This window comes from Terrapene carolina, unplaced genomic scaffold (assembly GCF_002925995.2).
Source record: "Terrapene carolina triunguis isolate 2854851 unplaced genomic scaffold, T_m_triunguis-2.0 Scaffold112, whole genome shotgun sequence".
In the NCBI taxonomy this organism is placed as follows: Eukaryota; Metazoa; Chordata; order Testudines; family Emydidae; genus Terrapene; species Terrapene triunguis.
Window position 1 is genome coordinate 21,420,803 of NW_020664463.1, and position 16,563 is coordinate 21,437,365.

Here is a 16,563-nt window from a genome sequence, read left to right on the forward strand (position 1 = left end):
TATTTAATGAAGAAATAAGTTGAATGGAATAACAGCCTTAATTTTCCATATCCTTGCTTTGGACAATGAGTCAATCCTGCCAGCTGCTGAAATGCAGAGCCAGAGCTCAGGACTCAGATTTTGCTCAATGACATGACAGGAAAGCTTCCACGGTGTGAGAGAAATATACACAGTGCTCAGCAAGGTGAGCAAAGCTCAATCCTGAACTGAAACTGAAATGAGCACAGCTGGAGAAGACAGGAGAGCAGAAATAAGCCATGGTTAGGAGATAGGTGCTTAATCCAGCACATGCTAATGATGTCTCTAGAAGCCATTTTAAGGATTTTCTCATACGACTGTTGCCAATGAGGAGAAGTAGCTACCTGAATGCAATTAGGAGAAATTGAGAGCAGGAGAAGCTCTGAGGGCCAGACATTGACAGAAGAGTATATGTTGACTGCCTCGTGACATCTAATGGGTACAGTGTTCTAGCTAGCCTATCAGCCTGCATCACCTCCTCTCCTCAATTTACTTTGCCTTACTGGATCATGAGTTACAAAGCTTCATGGTCAACACACAATATTGATTCAAATGAAACTTATCAAGCTTAGATTTGGTTAAGCATTGGCAAAATGGTGCTGGAACTGGCAAAAGGTTAGTTTAATGGAGATTCCAAGGGAATGCTAAACAAAATTCGCCTGAACTAACTGAAACAAAATGTTTTGTGCTTTTCTGAATGTCATGTTCTTATCTCATCTCAGGTTGGTTGGGATGGATCACATGACTAGTCACATGGTGTGCTTTCTAGTTCCATGATTGGGCAATCCTGCATTGTGTGATTAAAGCCTAGCAGAAGTCAATTTCACTCTGGTTTGCAAACAGAGAGACTGTATTTTGCATGAGTCTCTAGGAGCTGTTGCAAAGATCAAGTTGTTTATTTACAAGCAGTATAAAGGGAGCATTGACCCAATCCCCTGGAAGTCTAACCCATCACCCAGGCCTTTGGCTCCCTGATTCCTGACATTTCTGTCAGGAAATTGAAAGGGAGAATATTTCCTTTGCTGCTGTTGCTGCTGCGGCTGCGAATTGATGATAATGAATGCCCTTAGCAGCAAGTTGATATGAACACATCTCCCCATTCTCTTGTTTTCTACTTCGCTCCTTCCATTTCAGTTCCCAACCCCACTACAGACTTTGTAAAGTGGCCCCTCCCCTACAAGATACAATGGCTTTTCACTTAAGGGAAACTTCACCTTCAACACGCTTAACTTCAGCAACATCAAGATAAACCCAGAATTACTAAGTGCTGAAAATGGTTGAAATGAAAAGGATGAAGCATGCATGATATTCTGTGCCCAGTGAAATGTGCTTCTTTTTCCCGTCTGCTCACCAGCCACACCAGTGGCTTGGTGCTGCTATCACACAACCTTGCCTGTCGTGAGGCAGAGTGACCTCACTCTGGTACAGAGGGGATTAAGTGACCCTGTTGGGCACAGCTAACTCCACCCCACCCTGCCCCCTTTACAGGAAGTACAGGGGCAGGATAGGAAATATAAAAGCTACACCCCGCAGCTCAGTTGGGGCTGGCCCAGTGAAGGAGGCAAATGTCCCTCCGAGGGAGCTGAGCCACCAGCAGAGTGCACAACCAGCAGCGGGCAGAAAAGGCAAACCACCGCCCTGCAGAGGGAGTGAAAGAAGGGCTGTGAGACTGGGAACCAGGCCCCAGCAGCGACGGAGCATCCCCACCAGGAGCCAGTAGGAAGTAGCCCAGGGTAACGAGACTTTGGTCCCGTTGTGCTGCCAGGAGGCAATGCAGTGACCCCACGTTTCCCTGCTGACCCTGTATTGGGGCCATTCATCACGTCAAGTGCCCTGGGCTGGGACTCAGTGGAGCAACGTGAGCCCAGTTCCCCTTACCCCCCCAGCCTCTTCACAGGGCTGGATGCGCACTATCCTTTAGGCCAGAAGGCCAGAGATAGTGTTTATTTGCTCGGCCCTCAACCAAGCGCTCCAAGCCATTGACTGTGGCCTGTTCAGCCCTTGTCCTGAGCCATATTGTTGTTTGCACAGCCAGGAGGCCGGAACTATAGACTGTTTCGGTGCTCAGCCCATTCAGGAGGCCTGAGTCCCAGACGCTGTTGCTTAATCTGCCCTTCCCTGGGAGGTCTGAACTTTAGCCTGTTGACTCAACCTGGAGTCCAGAGCCGTAGACGCTAGTTGTTTACTCCAGCTAGGAGGCCTAAGAGATGGACTGTTTAATCGCTCAGCTCCCATCTACAAGGGCAGAGCCTTAGCTGGCTTGATTGTTTAATCCTTGGTCAAGAGATTGGAGCTATAGACTGCCTGTTTATTTGTTGAACCCTCACCCAGGAGGTTTGAACTGTCACTTGCGCAGTTGAGCAGCCACCAGACAGGCTGCCCAACAACTTCATCCAGTGGCCATACCAATTCCCCGACACCACCACCGGGGGCGCCCTGGCCTTGAGACACAGTAGGCTTACACTCCCCCTCTGTAGGATCAAACTTTCAGTCCACAAAGGCAGAATGATCTAATGGTGATAGCAAGGAATTAACATATTGGAGGACAATGAGTTCAAATCCCAGATGAATCACTCCCTGGTGGAACTATCCTCTCCAAATACATGTTACTCTGAATAACACAGGCAGGAAGTTAAGTTCACAGTGTGTCTACACTGCAAGTGAAGGGGTGATTGTAGTAGGCACACCTACAATGTGTGTGAAGGCATACTGATGCAAGCTTTAATCTAGCTAGCATGGATAATAATAGTACTGATGACACAATGGCACAGGCTAATGGCTCATGTAAAATGCTGCCAGGGACCCCGGATACATACTTAGGTTGCTAGCCCATGATACCACATCTTCACTACTATTGTTACCTGTGTTAGCTAGATTAAATCTAGCACAAGTATGCCTACTTGTGCTACAATTACACCTTCACTTGCAGTGTGGACATAGGGGCCTCAACCCCCAGAAATGCTGCCTGTGAAGTCAATCGGAGTTGATGGTGCTTAATATTTCACAGGATCAGGACCCTAGAGAAGAGACTAGACCCCGATGTGACTGAACATCAAATGTGATGTCTCCTTTTGCATCAGTTGGCTGAGCTGTACAATTAGGCAAGAAGCAAAATCTGATTGTCAGGGGGAGGGAACAGAAGTGGCTTCTTGGATGTGGCCTGATCTTTGTTGGATAAATAAATGAACAAGAAGTGTTTGACCCAAAACATCACTTTAACATAGATTTCTGTGTTTACTATTTATTTATTTTTTTAAAAAACCTATTTATTAAAATATTCATCCTCCATAAACACTGTAAGAAAAATCATCACAGCATGCAGGAGAAAAAACAACATGCCAGATACTCAGCTTGTGTCAGCTGGCAGAGCTCCATGGACTTCAATGGACTATGCTGATTTACACCAGCTGCTGTATGCAGCTAGACAGAAATCCTGTTTCAATAGAGAAAATGTACTCTAGTCCCTGTCTCCCTGTACGCCCCCAGAGACTTAATAAAGAGGCTCTCAGCTTGAATGAGAGAGAAAAAAGGATAGATAATACATCATGGGCCTGATTCTGATCTCCATTTACACCAGTGTAACATCATTGGCTTCAGTGGAGTTACTCCTGATATACCACTGTAAGTTAGGTCAGAGTTGAATACAGTATGTGTATCCCATACCTCAGATCTTACGTGATCTATATACAGCCCCCATCTGTATATAGTATCTGAGAGCCTCACCTTCTTTTATGCATTCATCTTAATAATGCTCCTGTTAGGGTAGAGCTGGGCTATTATCTACATACACAGATGGGGAACTAAGGCACAGAGAGACTTGAGGCATATCTACACTTGAGATGGGGGTGTGACTCCCAGCTCAGGGAGGCATACCCACACTAGCTAGCTCTGATCAAGCTACTACACTAAAAAATAGAGGGGCTAACCAGCCTGACTACATGCCTAGCATCTCGAATGGGTACATACTCAGGTCGGCTAGCCCCTTGTGCTGCCACGGCTATCCTTTATATTTACTGCACTAGCTCTCATTGTGCTAGCATGTCTCCTTGAGTTGGGAATCAAACCCCCAACTTGAAGTGTACACGTACCCTCATTTACTTGCCCATGGTCACACAGGAAGTCTGTGGCAAAGCAGGGAGCTCAATGTGGGTTCCCAAGTCCGAGGGCAACACTTTAACCTTAACACTTACTTCTCTGTTTATTGTGCCCAGGTCTAAAATTTTAGCTAAGAACTTTTTCTCTCCATAATTTCCTTGCATATGTTTTGTTACTGGAATCTTCACTTCTGACTGGAAAACCAAGACATTCAGATTTATTTATGATGCTGTAACGTTTCACTCTCAGAATACAAGGATAAATTATTTTCCATCACTGCACTTAACAGAGTTTTCAAAAAAGCAGTCTTGGCAGCGATTGCCTGAATCCTCCTCCTTTCCAATTCCGATGTCTAGCTCTCCAAATTGTTAATCCAATGAAACCAAAATAATCCATCTTCCATTCCAGTTTTTCAAAGCAAGACTCAATTTTTGTATTTGCAGACAAAAGGGACAAAATTTTTGCTGCCTTTTTAAATTATGTCTTTATTTTATTAGATTGTCTGAGGCGAAAGGCATCTCCAGGACCACCAGGTTCAATACTCTCTCCATCATAAAGCCCATATAATTTCCTATTACATTATAGGAGCTAAATTGTGTTCAGCCTTGTGCAGATGCTCAAGGGTGGGGAAAAGGCTCAAGGGACTTTCCACTCCTTTGTGCCTCTGTGCAGCAGCAGAACACGGTCATATTCTCTGTGCTCAGGACACACAAGATCTCCATGAAGACAGTACTTACAAGTGACACTAGCTGGCGCTGAGTAGGGGTAGAGGATTGCCCACTGCATGCTTTCTAAGGGTGGGCAACTGCTGAACTGCAGGTGGCATTGTACCTCTGTGAGGGCACCGCTGTAGCATGCCAGTACAGCTAGTGGCTGAGGAGTCACATCTGGCTCTAGGAGTAGTTCCCTTGCTCCTTAATATGGACATGTTTTTGTTATTGTATTTAGAGGATATTCCCACAGAGGAAAGAAAAATGGGGTAGGAAACCCCAAGTTATTACAGAATTTAAAATCTGTCTGACCCTTCCCTTCAGCCCCCAAAATACAGGCTTGACCGTAAGCCAGGTGCTGTTGCTGAGCATCCAGCATGGCCAGTGAAGTCAAGGGGAGTTGCAGGTATTTAGCTCATTCACTTAGGCTTCAAACTCCCAGAAACAGCCTATGAGTCTGCTGAATAACAGCCAGCTTCTCTGCCCATCGGCTTTAGATTAAACACTTGTGGCACCACGCTCAGGAGCGACGCACAAAGAGCGCTGCGCAGCTTCTCCACACGCATATGCAGCCATGCAGAGCTGGCACAGCTCAGGGGAACCAAGCCTAGATCAAAATCAAGCTGCTGCTGAAGCTGGTGGGCAGCGTACTAACCAGCAGAATGCTCTGAAATCAGAGCCCAAAGCAACTCACTTCACCATTCACCTGCCACTACTATTTTTCTCTGTGATCTAAAAATAGTTTACAAGTAAAAGAGGTTAGTGTAATGTCACGACTAGAATGTGCCCTGTCCCTTGTCCCCTCCTGGTACCTTTGGGGACAAAAGTCTGCTACCCTCTTAGCACAAATCACCACAAGCAGGGCAAGAAGGGCTGGGGGGGAAGGAGGCCAATAGTACTAATTCCATTCTCCATTGTGACCCAGCCACTCAAGCAGCAGCAAATTGGTCCATCCTAAAAGGGACAAGTTATCTCCCACTGAACTAGGTGTACCAAGGCTCAGATCCAGTATGGCAATTCCCATGTTCCTGTGTAGAGTACACACTCTCCATGCACCCTCCATGCACGCTCCTGGAGCTCTCTTGGGTTAGTGTAGAACCACAACACCCTCAAAGCAAGCACAATCTGTCCCTTAATGACCCCTGGACAAACAGCACATTCTACACTTCAAAACAGCATATAGAATCATAGAAGATTAGGGTTGGAAGGGACCTCAGGAGGTCATCTAATCCAACCCCCTGCTCAAAGCAGGACCAACCCCAACTAAATCATCCCAGCCAGGGCTTTGTCAAGCCGGGCCTTGACAATATGTGTAATTAGACCGGACATTAACAAATGTGCTGTAGTGAATGACCCTATACGGGCAAGGAAACAGACCAGAGGATCCAGTAGGTCTTGTCTATCTCTAAGTTCTATGATTCTTATTAAATATAAACATTCCTGGATCTTATTTTATATTATTAATGCACACCCCAAAATACCTTTGTTATGCAATGGGTCAGGATAACAATGTAGAAGATGCCCTAATTCTAGGAATGTCCTGACTTTTTAGTGTTTGATTTCACAACCTGAACATTGTATTAATTCTGAGTCGGGATAGAGAGCATTTAATTACACTGGGCATAATCCTCACCTGAGCCAAATGTATGTCCTGCACAGCTGGAGTGGGGAGGGGAAGGTGGTTCTCAGCCAGAGTTCCATTTCCCCCAATCCTGGACTGGCTAAACACCAAAACAGCCCCCATTATAAATTAGAGCAACTGAAGGGATAGTCTAAGTTATATTGGCTGCAGAGGCAAGGCACCAGCTGAGGATCAGATGGAATGGGATGCGCTCTGCTTTGCTCCTTAATCGAGCTCTACACTACTTGAGCATTCCCCTGTGTCCGTGGGAATTCTCAGGTGCCCCTTTAGGATAGCTTTCTGGCTGCTTTTCCCTGTCTCAGCAGCACAAAGCAGCTGGAGTAGAGCTAGTTGGGACTTTTCCGAAAACGTGTGGGGGTTTTTTGTCAGAAAATGCTGATTTGTTGAAATCAAAACTAGTTGCAGGGCAGGGTCAATTTCCACGACTCTCCCAATTCCAAAACTGTTTTAACCAAAGTTTCAAAATGATCAAAACACTTGACCCAAGCTGAAATGTTTTTTGGTGCATCGGTTCACAAACCTTTTCACAATTTTGACTTTTAGTCCCGACGGGAAAAATATTCAAAATCTCAAACTCCCACAGGATCGGAACACTGCTTCCCAGCCAGCTCTGACTGGAACATGGGCTAAGGATCTGGTCCATATAACTCCGATATGCTGTTTATCATCACCACGGGCATTACAACTTTCTGCTCTCCAGTGTTACAAGATTTTGGGACATGTGACCTCTCAGTAAAGTTGAAAGGCATGTCACAAGCTGTTTTCTCAGTGGTGACATGCTACAACCCGGTCGGCACCGTGCCTCGGAAAGAGTCAGAATCCATCATCACTTCCACTACCCTGCCATCTAGGGGGACCAGACAGCAAATGTGAAAAATCGGGACAGGGGATGGGGGGGTAATAGGAGCCTATATAAGAAAAAGACCCCAAAATTGGGACTGTCCCTTTAAAATCAGGACATCTGGTCACCCTACTCCCGTCCCATCTCTCTTGGTGTAAGTAACTTCTACTCGGCGGTATTCTTTCATGCATGGAGTTCTGAAGTCATGTACTGAAACAAGTCCCATGAGGGCAGGGGACTGGACTCGATGACCTCTCAAGGTCCCTTCCAGTCCTAGAATCTATGAATCTATGAAAACATTATGCTTATTTAGTGTTTTTCATCAGTCAGTCTCAGATTGCTTTACAATGGATGTCACTGTCATTATCCCCATTTTACAGATGGGGAAACTGAGACACCGGGGGGAATGACTTGTCCAAGGTCACCCAGCTGGCCAGCAACAGAGCCAGGAATAGAATCTAGGTCTTTTCAGTCCCAAACCAATGATCTAGCCACTAGGCCATGCTGTCTCTCTCATTAGCAAAAATCTTCCTAATAGGTTTTTAGCTTGTGTTGAGTTTTACTTTAATTACTCATTAAAAACAAATGCTGTGCCCCAGGAGTGACTGGGAAATGAAATCCTACTCCTGGGCCACAAAGTAGTTGTGAAGACTCAGGGCTGCAAGTAGCCCTCACAGTTTTTCCACCCATCCATCCATAGTGGTGTATTTGCGTGGTTGCAGATCCACTGACCTTCTCATTCACACAAACCACCTTAATGTCTTCATCCACAATGGCAGAGAAGGAGCTTTCACAGATCTGGGCTCTGCAGTACTCAGAGTTCACATCCACATTTAAGGACTACTGGCATCCTGCATACCAGGGGGTACAGCAGAATCACACGATTTTCATTGTGTCTATGGCCCTCTGTATCCATGGAAGAGAACCAGGACTTTCTGTAAGTATAGAGGGAGGATGATGTAACACTGTAAATGGTGGATTCTCTGTAACTTGAAGTCTTTAAACCATGATATAAGGCCTTCAGTAACTCAGCCAGAGGTTAGGGGTCCATTACAGGAGTGGGTGGATGAGGTTCTGTGGCCTGCTATGTGCAGGAGCTCAGGCTAGGCTGGGACCCAAAAGATCTAGATTCATTTCTTGGCTCTTCCACACACATCCTGTGTGACCTTTAGCAGATCACTTAATCTATCTATTCCCCATCTGTAAAGTGGGGATATTAGTACTTCCTTTCTCCCACCCTTTATCTAATCTCTTTAGATTTTGAGGTCTTCAGGGCACAGACTGCCATACTGCGTGCTTCTACAGCAATTAGCACAATAGGAGCCCAGTTTCAGCTGGAGCATCTAGGTTCTATTGTAATAAAAATAGGACTATAACAGGGACTGCAAAGTACAATTTAAAGGGTGGGGGGGTAGATTTCTCCCCCTGACTGACCTTCCTCTTCCCCTCTCAGGCACCCCATCACCACCAGCAACCTGACCCTCCTCCCCCCACCCAATCCAAATTTGAGTGAGTGGTGTTGCAATCTGGCACACTGGGTTGCAATACCACACAAGTCTGAGCCAGCCAAGAAGTGGTTGGGCTCTGGCCCATGTACTCCTGCCCCCAAATCCACAGCCTCTGGACTATGATATCAGTCAGAGGTGTAAAGGGTACGTATGGATGAGTATAATCATTGGATGGTTTATTACAGGGGACTTAGACTCCAGCTATGTATATAACCCCTATCACTGTAACAGTCATGTTATAAACTCCTTGTATCACTCATGCCTTCATGCTTTTTTTTCATACTACTCCCTGCACCTGGACCAGCCCCTGGCAAGGGTCAGGAAGGGATTTTGTTCCTGCTGGGAGATTTATTTTTTTTTAAATTTCCTTACTCTGAAGTATCAAAGATGGTCACAAATAGAGATAGACAGGGTGGGCCAGGGACTCTGAGGTGACCTTGAGTATTCTCTCTCTCAGGTGCTTGGCTGGCTGGCTTTTGCCCATATACTCAGGGTCTAACTGATTGTCATATGTGGGTAAGGAAGGAATGTTCCCCCAAGTCATACAGGCAGTGACGCTGGGGTTTTTTAGTCTTCCTCTGCAGCATGTAGGTGCAGGTCACTTGCCAGGATTATCTCTGTATATCTCACTTAATTATTTCTCTGACATTCCAGAAGCCTCAGGCATTGGTGCACCTCAGTCCCTCCTAGTCTCTGCCTGTGGCACACAATTATCTAGTTTCCTGATGTCTGTAATACTTTGGTCTTGTTTCAGTTGTTCAGTTTAGCGTGCCGGTGCTGGGTGGTGTTGGTGGCCTGTGATGTACAGCAGGTCAGATTAGATAATGTGGTGGTCCCTTCTGGCCTTAAACCCTATATGTATCAAGCACACACCCTCTCCTCCTGAAATCTCATTTTTTTTACTTGTTTTCCATTGCTAAACTCAGATCTAGAACTGACATCTCCTTCATCCATGCCCATTCATATTAAAAGAATAGACCAAGCAATCCATGCAAGTGCAACAATAGGGATTTTGGGGACACTTTGCATAAATGCTCTTCCAAAAGCAATTTTCCTTTTCCCTTTATTTTCTATCTTTCTGCCTTCCGTTATTCCTACAGGGCCCAATTCTGAACCTATTACTCACACAAGCAGCCTCACTGATGTAAATGGGATGGATCATATGAATAAGGATTTATAAGATCAGTCCCATAATTGAGGCACTGACCCCAAAGCCCTATTCACATGAATAGCCCTACACTGAAGTCAATGGGATGGTTCCTGAGAGTAAAGCTCTGTAGTATTGGCTTTGGGACTGTACACTAGTCAGGCAGAGACCTTGAGCCAAATCTTGCAAGCCAGCCATGACTGAGAGGAGCTTCCATTGACTTCACTGTGAATACTATGCACAGAGGGCTTTTGGTTTCAGCCCCCTGTCTTTTATTTTTCTGTAAAGCACCATGCCCAGGGTGCTGTATAAATAAAGAAATAGAAAAGGCCCTGAAAATAAATGTCTTTGTAGAAATGTTGGCAAATAGCACTCTAATGGACTTCTTGTATATAAATACAGGGCTTGATACAATGCCCATTGAAGTCAATGGCAGGACTCTCATTCACTTCACTGGACATTGAATCAGGCCCATAGGACTATATCCACAAAGGGGACTTAGACTCAGCATTGCAATGAGTAACTTCAGCTGCCTTGCTGGCCTGTGAAAGCCTCAGCCCCAGGTTAGGCACGCTGGCTCCCCACATACTGCACGCTGAACGGGGGGCCACCTAAGCTAGCCAGAAGTGAAATGCTGAGGAGAGGGGTGTGGCCTCAGCCTTGGCCCTCAAATGGAGTTAGGTGCCTAAATCTGGACTGGAGGAAGATGCCGATCTCCACTTGGGCTTCGCAGCCGTGAAGCCATTAAGTACCTAAGCCAGGTCAGTTCTTTCTCACAAAAAACTCAGGAGGAGGTGATGCCCTTATACCCTGTAGTCCAGTGATCAGAGCTGGGACTTGGACCCAGGCCTCCTACCTCCAGGTGAGTGCCCTACTCCCTGAGCTATGGCATATTCTGATGTAGGGCTCTCTCAATTTCTCCTGTTGAAGTTGTTTCACTGTGTATACAATAATTAAACATTTATTGGAGCTGGAACCTGGGTCTCCCAGGTGGGTGCCCTAACCACTGGGGTATAGAGTCATTCTCAGTCTCTCATCCTGGCCCAATGAATATTGAATTCTTTATACAAAGTAGAACAACTTCTATGAGTGGGGGGCACCACCTCCTCCTCCAGTTTTGTTTTGTGCAGGGCCCAATGTAGTAGGCATGCTCTTAAGTGGCCTCTAAAAATCCCTTCTAGATCAGGCCCCACAGACAAGATAGGTGGGCTGGTTTGAGGATCCCACCAGGACTTAGCTGCTGAACAGCCAAGCAGCATCAGAATTTAGACAGCTTTGTGCATGCCCACGTGCAGAAATTTAGGCACCGTGTTGACTTTGCCAGGGCAACGTTGGCATCTAAAGAATATAAGTGTCTACAGGGTTAGTCAGCAGCTGAGCAGGGGAGTTGAGGATCTAAATTTTTGTGTTAGATGCCTAAAGTGGCATTTTGGTACCTACATCCCTTTGCGGGTCTAGCCCATAGTGCATATAAAATAGTGTTAACACTGTAAGTGTCTAGAAATTGATAAAATATGGGCCTACTCCTGTAAATCCCCCACTGGCATGAATAGTCCTCCTTTACTCACAAGCAGTCCCATTTATTTCACTGAGGTTTCTCGCATGAGCAAGGGTTTCTGGAACTGGGTCCATATTTGTTTTTGTTTTTTAAACTCAGCACGGTATAAGAAAAGTGCCTGACATACAATATTTGTAGCCATAATGATCTTAGATACATGTGTGGTGGATTTCTGTAATCTAGTGTCCTTTATCACAAAATGGTAATGCTACATGTATGTAATTGTCTTGGTAAGAGCTTGAAATCAATATGAGTAAGATCCAGATGATTTTAGAATAATTTGACAGTGACATGTTTTGGCCATTTCTTAACTGTTTTAACTGCTCATCTGTCTGAGTGTCTCACTTTTTTTATATACTGCCTGTCACCCTAGTACCTTAGTACTTTAGAAAATTAAGAGTATGGGCCAGTGTCGCTCCATTGACTTCAGGTGGAGTCAGCTGACACCAGTTGAGGATCCTACATAACTTCATTATGATAAGAACACAAACGAAGGGCCCTATCTTACATTCTTTCTGCTTCCAAAACATCCACTGGCTTCAGGATGAGTTTGGGGAGGAAGGCTCAGGGAATGCAGGTTGGCGCCCCAACTTGGCATTTTATGGTTTTACTGAATAAGGATGTTTGGTAGTTAACTAGTTTCAAAAATACACCAATATTTTATCTGTTGCATTTCTAATTATGTGGGTCTCTCTCTCTCCTTTTTAAAAATTAAGAAACGTTAACAACTGAAAATGAATAAGCTAATAAACGTGAGACAATATTTTACCAGATGTTATCAATGCATCCTTGCTGGCTTCATGCATAGACAAATACAATAGAAAATGTCTATCTGCAATATGCCAGTCTATAATTTTGCTCTCGTTTCACAAATCTTGCATTTGCATAGATTATAAGGAGCAAAAAACCTAGCATTCTGCTTCTCATGTAACCAGGATACACTTCCTTTCCGAGTGGATTTTTTTTTTAAGAAAGCCATCCCTGCAGATGCATAATGCATTGGGTGCAGCATTGCACAAGACAGCAGGAGAGGGGATAAACCCCCCAAATGCATCGATATCAAGTTTAGATGGAAGAAAGAAAGTTAATGAGTTCAGCTCATATTCCCCTCCCCCGTTTAAGGACAATGAAGGGTTCTGAAAGTAAGCAGCTGGGCTTATTCTCCTCTGCCTCCAGTACTGGCCAGGAATCTGGGACCTCTGGTACAGTACGTGCCATCAGTACTAGGACAGTTTACAGATGTGCTGCCTGACTCCTTGCTATTTATAGCAGCCTCTTCTACCACGGTACTCGAGGGGGTTGTAACGCAGGAACAGGAATGCTCATTTGATTTATTGCTGGAATTATATTCGTTTAAAATAACCCCACTCTTCTCATATCAGGGCGAGTGAAGCACATCCCTGGACCTTTACCACACACCCGTTAGCAGAGATTAGTGTCCCTATCACACAGACACTGTTAGGATTCACTGCAAGGGAGACTGGAGTGTTTGGGGCTAATACCTTTTTAAATAGCTGTAAAACAGTGGAAATAGACAGAAGCTCGCTCTGGTCTCTTACCTCTGCAGGGATATTAAGGGAATGGAGGCCAGCGGTGTGTGAGAGAGAGCGAGAGAGGCTGAAGCGGAATAGGAGTGTGAGTTGGTTAGCATGCAGTGCCATGATGGATACACATTTCACGGTGCTGCATATCGGGGAACCATATGTTAAATATTCAGCAAGAAGAACACTAGGCATAGCCTATTAATAGAAGCCGAGAGTTTGGCTCTCGCTCGCTCTCACACATGCAGGCAGCCGGGGGATTTGATTCTGTCTCTTCTTCCCCGGGAGCAAGAGAATAGCCACAACCCCTGGAAAACCTCAGCCAGGTCAAGGAGAGCTCAGTGAGTATCAAATGCTACTGACCCCATTACCGCTCAGATGCGGTAGGAAACCAGTGCAAGGCTGGGGAAGGCAGCTAAAGGACATGGAGCTAATGCGAAAATATTCTCTCTCTCTCTCTCTCTGCAGCACCCTGGATAGCTCCTAGGGGAGCCTCACCAAGCCATGCGAGAGCCTTCTCCACCGCCCCGGCCAACTAGCCAGCTTGCACGCGGAGCCGGGGGCTCTGCTCCCCCTGGCAGCCACGCTAGGAGCTCTCCCGGGTGCTGCAGAGACCTGGCTCCCTAACTCCCTGGCAGTTCAGCGAAGAGCTGCCCGGGATGCTGCAGCCTCCTCCTCCTCCTCCTCCCCCCCTCGGAGCTCGCGGAGCTATCCCGGGCGCTGAAGAAAGACACCTGCTCTCCTCCCCTCCCCAGCCCCTGCACACCCGGCTGCCCAACGCCTGCAGCAATGGAGTGCACCGAGCGCCGGACTGAGAAGCGTTGCTACCTCCAGGAGCGGCCCGAGAGCCCAGCGCTTCATTTTACCCAGCCGCAAAGCACTCGAAGCCGCTTCAGATCAAAACCTGCTGCTGGAGGGCAGGGCAAATTGAGGTGGAAAGTTCTTGACATGTAGGGATCGACGCACTGCTGGAGAGGAAACCAGCCAGAGTAGGGGCCATGCAAAAACGCAGCAGCAACAGTGGCGGGAGCAAGCAGACGGAGCGGGGAAAGTTTTGCACTTGCTGCTGCTAGCGGGGTGTGTGTCCGGGGATAGGGGTCCGGGGGGCAGGTCCCTGTGCCTCGCTTCCTTACCTCGGTGTTCTCAGTAGCATTCTCCGCCATTTTCCTCCTTAGGAGCAGGCAGCGGGAGGAGTGTTTCATTCCCATAAGAGCCAGCCAAGGGGTTGGGGCTTGGGGCTGGGTGCTTTTTTTTTTTTTTTTTTTTTAAAGATCTCCAAAAACTGGCACACACACAAAAAGGCAACAAATTAATTTGCTTTGTCCTTTCTGCTGCCTCCACTGGCACCAATTTTCCTTTGACACTTCCAAGTTCTTCCCTTTCCCCCTCTTTTCCGCCTCCACCAAGCTCTTGAGATGAGTTAGGAGGCAACCCCCTCTTCAGCTTACACTAAAGGGTGCCGGGCTGCGCGTCCTGCGCCCTCGGAGAAAGCAATCGGGCTAAAAAGCAAAGAAGCGCCAACTAAACTGAACTTGGGCGTGCAGTGACCAGCGGGGCATCTTTGTGTCCTGTGGCTAATCTTCCAGAGGCAGAAGCAGCCAGAGACAGAGCAGCGGGGCCAGGAAACCATAGCCCTTTCCTTTCTTCTTTGGGCTCCTCTCTCTCGCTCTCTCTGTCTCCACTCCAGAAAACTTGCTTTTAAGGAAGGAGCCCACACTGCTCACGCTGGTAAAGCATTTGCTAGCTTCTTTCCGTGGCTATCTTCAAAAGGAAGCAGCATCCCCTTCCTGTTCTTGGGCTGGGCTCCTGTCCTACTCTGGGAGTTGATCTCATGTACCTTTCTTGGGAGGGACAATTATATCAGTCCCCCGCCCCACACACACACACACACACACATAACTTTCTTCCTTCCTTCTCCCCCACCCCTTTGGATCAGCCCCACTTTTCTTTCCAAAGCCTCGCTGCCCTTGAGAAGAATTTTATGGGTCAGCCCATTAACTCCTTCTGCTCCGGCTTCTTTTCTCTTTGGTTTTTGGAGGAAGCCTCTTTCGCTCTGGTTTTGTGTGTGTGCCTCTTCCTCCCGGCTGCTGTTTCCTGACTTACATCTTCTAGCCTGAGCCTGACTCCCAAGCAGACTCCGGGTGCAGAAAGATCGCTCTGGTATGAGCACAGCTGCTCAGCAAAGCCAGAACAAGCGTTTTGTTTTTCAAGCCCTTCCCTATGTCCATCCTCCTCCGTGGGAACTGTCGTTAAGTGCCCCCTTCCCGCACATTTCTCTGGTTCTCCTTCTCCCGGCACTTTTTAGATTCCTGTCGTCTTACAGCGGAGCTAGATTTGCCTGGCTCGTGTTGATGTGTCTAGGGGCGGGAGGGGTGTATGTTACACACTGTATTCCTGGGTCTTCACTTCATTCCAGTTGAACTCCAACCCACTGTGATCGTGTTGATCTCGTTGGGGGAGTGGGGTGAGAAAATAAAGCTAGAGGGGTTTATTTCACGTTAAAGTACCTGATCAACTTCACCACCGTTCGTTGTCCTAAATCATTTCTACCCGTCAGGCCAACAGACGTACAAAGAGGCTTAAACATTTCTTTGGGTGCCTATTTTTAGTACACACATTCATATCCCACCCACCCCTACTCCCCTGCTCTTTATCCTTCTCTTATTTTTTTTTTTTTTTTTTTTTTTTTTTTTTGCGCAGCCTCTTTTATAATCTCCTGTAACAAAAGAGTTGCAAGAAGAGTTTATCCTTAGCTGACCTCTGCAATGCTGGCAACACATCAGAGGCCATGTGAGCAACAGGAGCCCATGCGCGCATAGGAGGCAGGGATATTCCTGGGGCAGGTGTTAGTGACTTATGGAGCCGACAGCCAGACTGGCTGTGCTGTCTTCTTTCCACAGGAATGGGGCTAAACTGGCAGGACACAGGAAACAAGTAGAGGAAAGGGGTCGGAACATTTTTTATATGCTCACTTACACAGAGATGTAGCTACTCCCCCCTTAAGCGGAGATTCTAGCCATGTGATACATTTCAGGGACGTGATCAATGTATACATACAGACCAGGGAACTGGAGATGCTAGCCATGTGATACATTGCAAGGAGATGTGACACATAAACATATACCACATAGGTGGCCAGGATGCTATGAGTTAAATTGCAGAATAATGTATTAGACTCATACCAGGTAACTGGAGGTGATACCCCTGTGAAAAACTGCAGAGCCATTTGATAAATCCATGTGTCTTACACCTTTGACTGCCCACTAACCCATCCCATATTATCCTAACATGCCAAACCTTTTAGTTTCAAACAGCTGCCATTTTTTAAAATGATCATTTCAGAAAAATGTTTCCTTCTCCCAAATGTGGGATTTAACCCCTGCCCCAAATCACACTGGCCTGTAGGAAAGATTCAGTACTGTACCAATAAGAGATTGAAACAACCTGGCAGAGCTAGAAATGGGGCATTCTCTTTTTCCGATGGTACACACAAAGAGAACTTG

At 46.4% G+C, this 16,563-nt stretch overlaps 1 protein-coding gene across 1 annotated transcript in view; it reads right to left on the reverse strand.

Moving 5' to 3' along the window:
• The window catches only part of PRMT8 (protein arginine methyltransferase 8), a 99,221-nt gene extending 84,953 nt beyond the window's left edge, over nucleotides 1-14,268 (reverse strand). Inside the window, exon 1 of the mRNA XM_024208181.2 lies at nucleotides 14,194-14,268. Within this exon, the coding sequence (XP_024063949.1) occupies nucleotides 14,194-14,268 (75 nt within the window). The remainder of the gene's footprint in view (nucleotides 1-14,193) is intronic.
• Nucleotides 14,269-16,563: the final 2,295 nt, after the last annotated feature.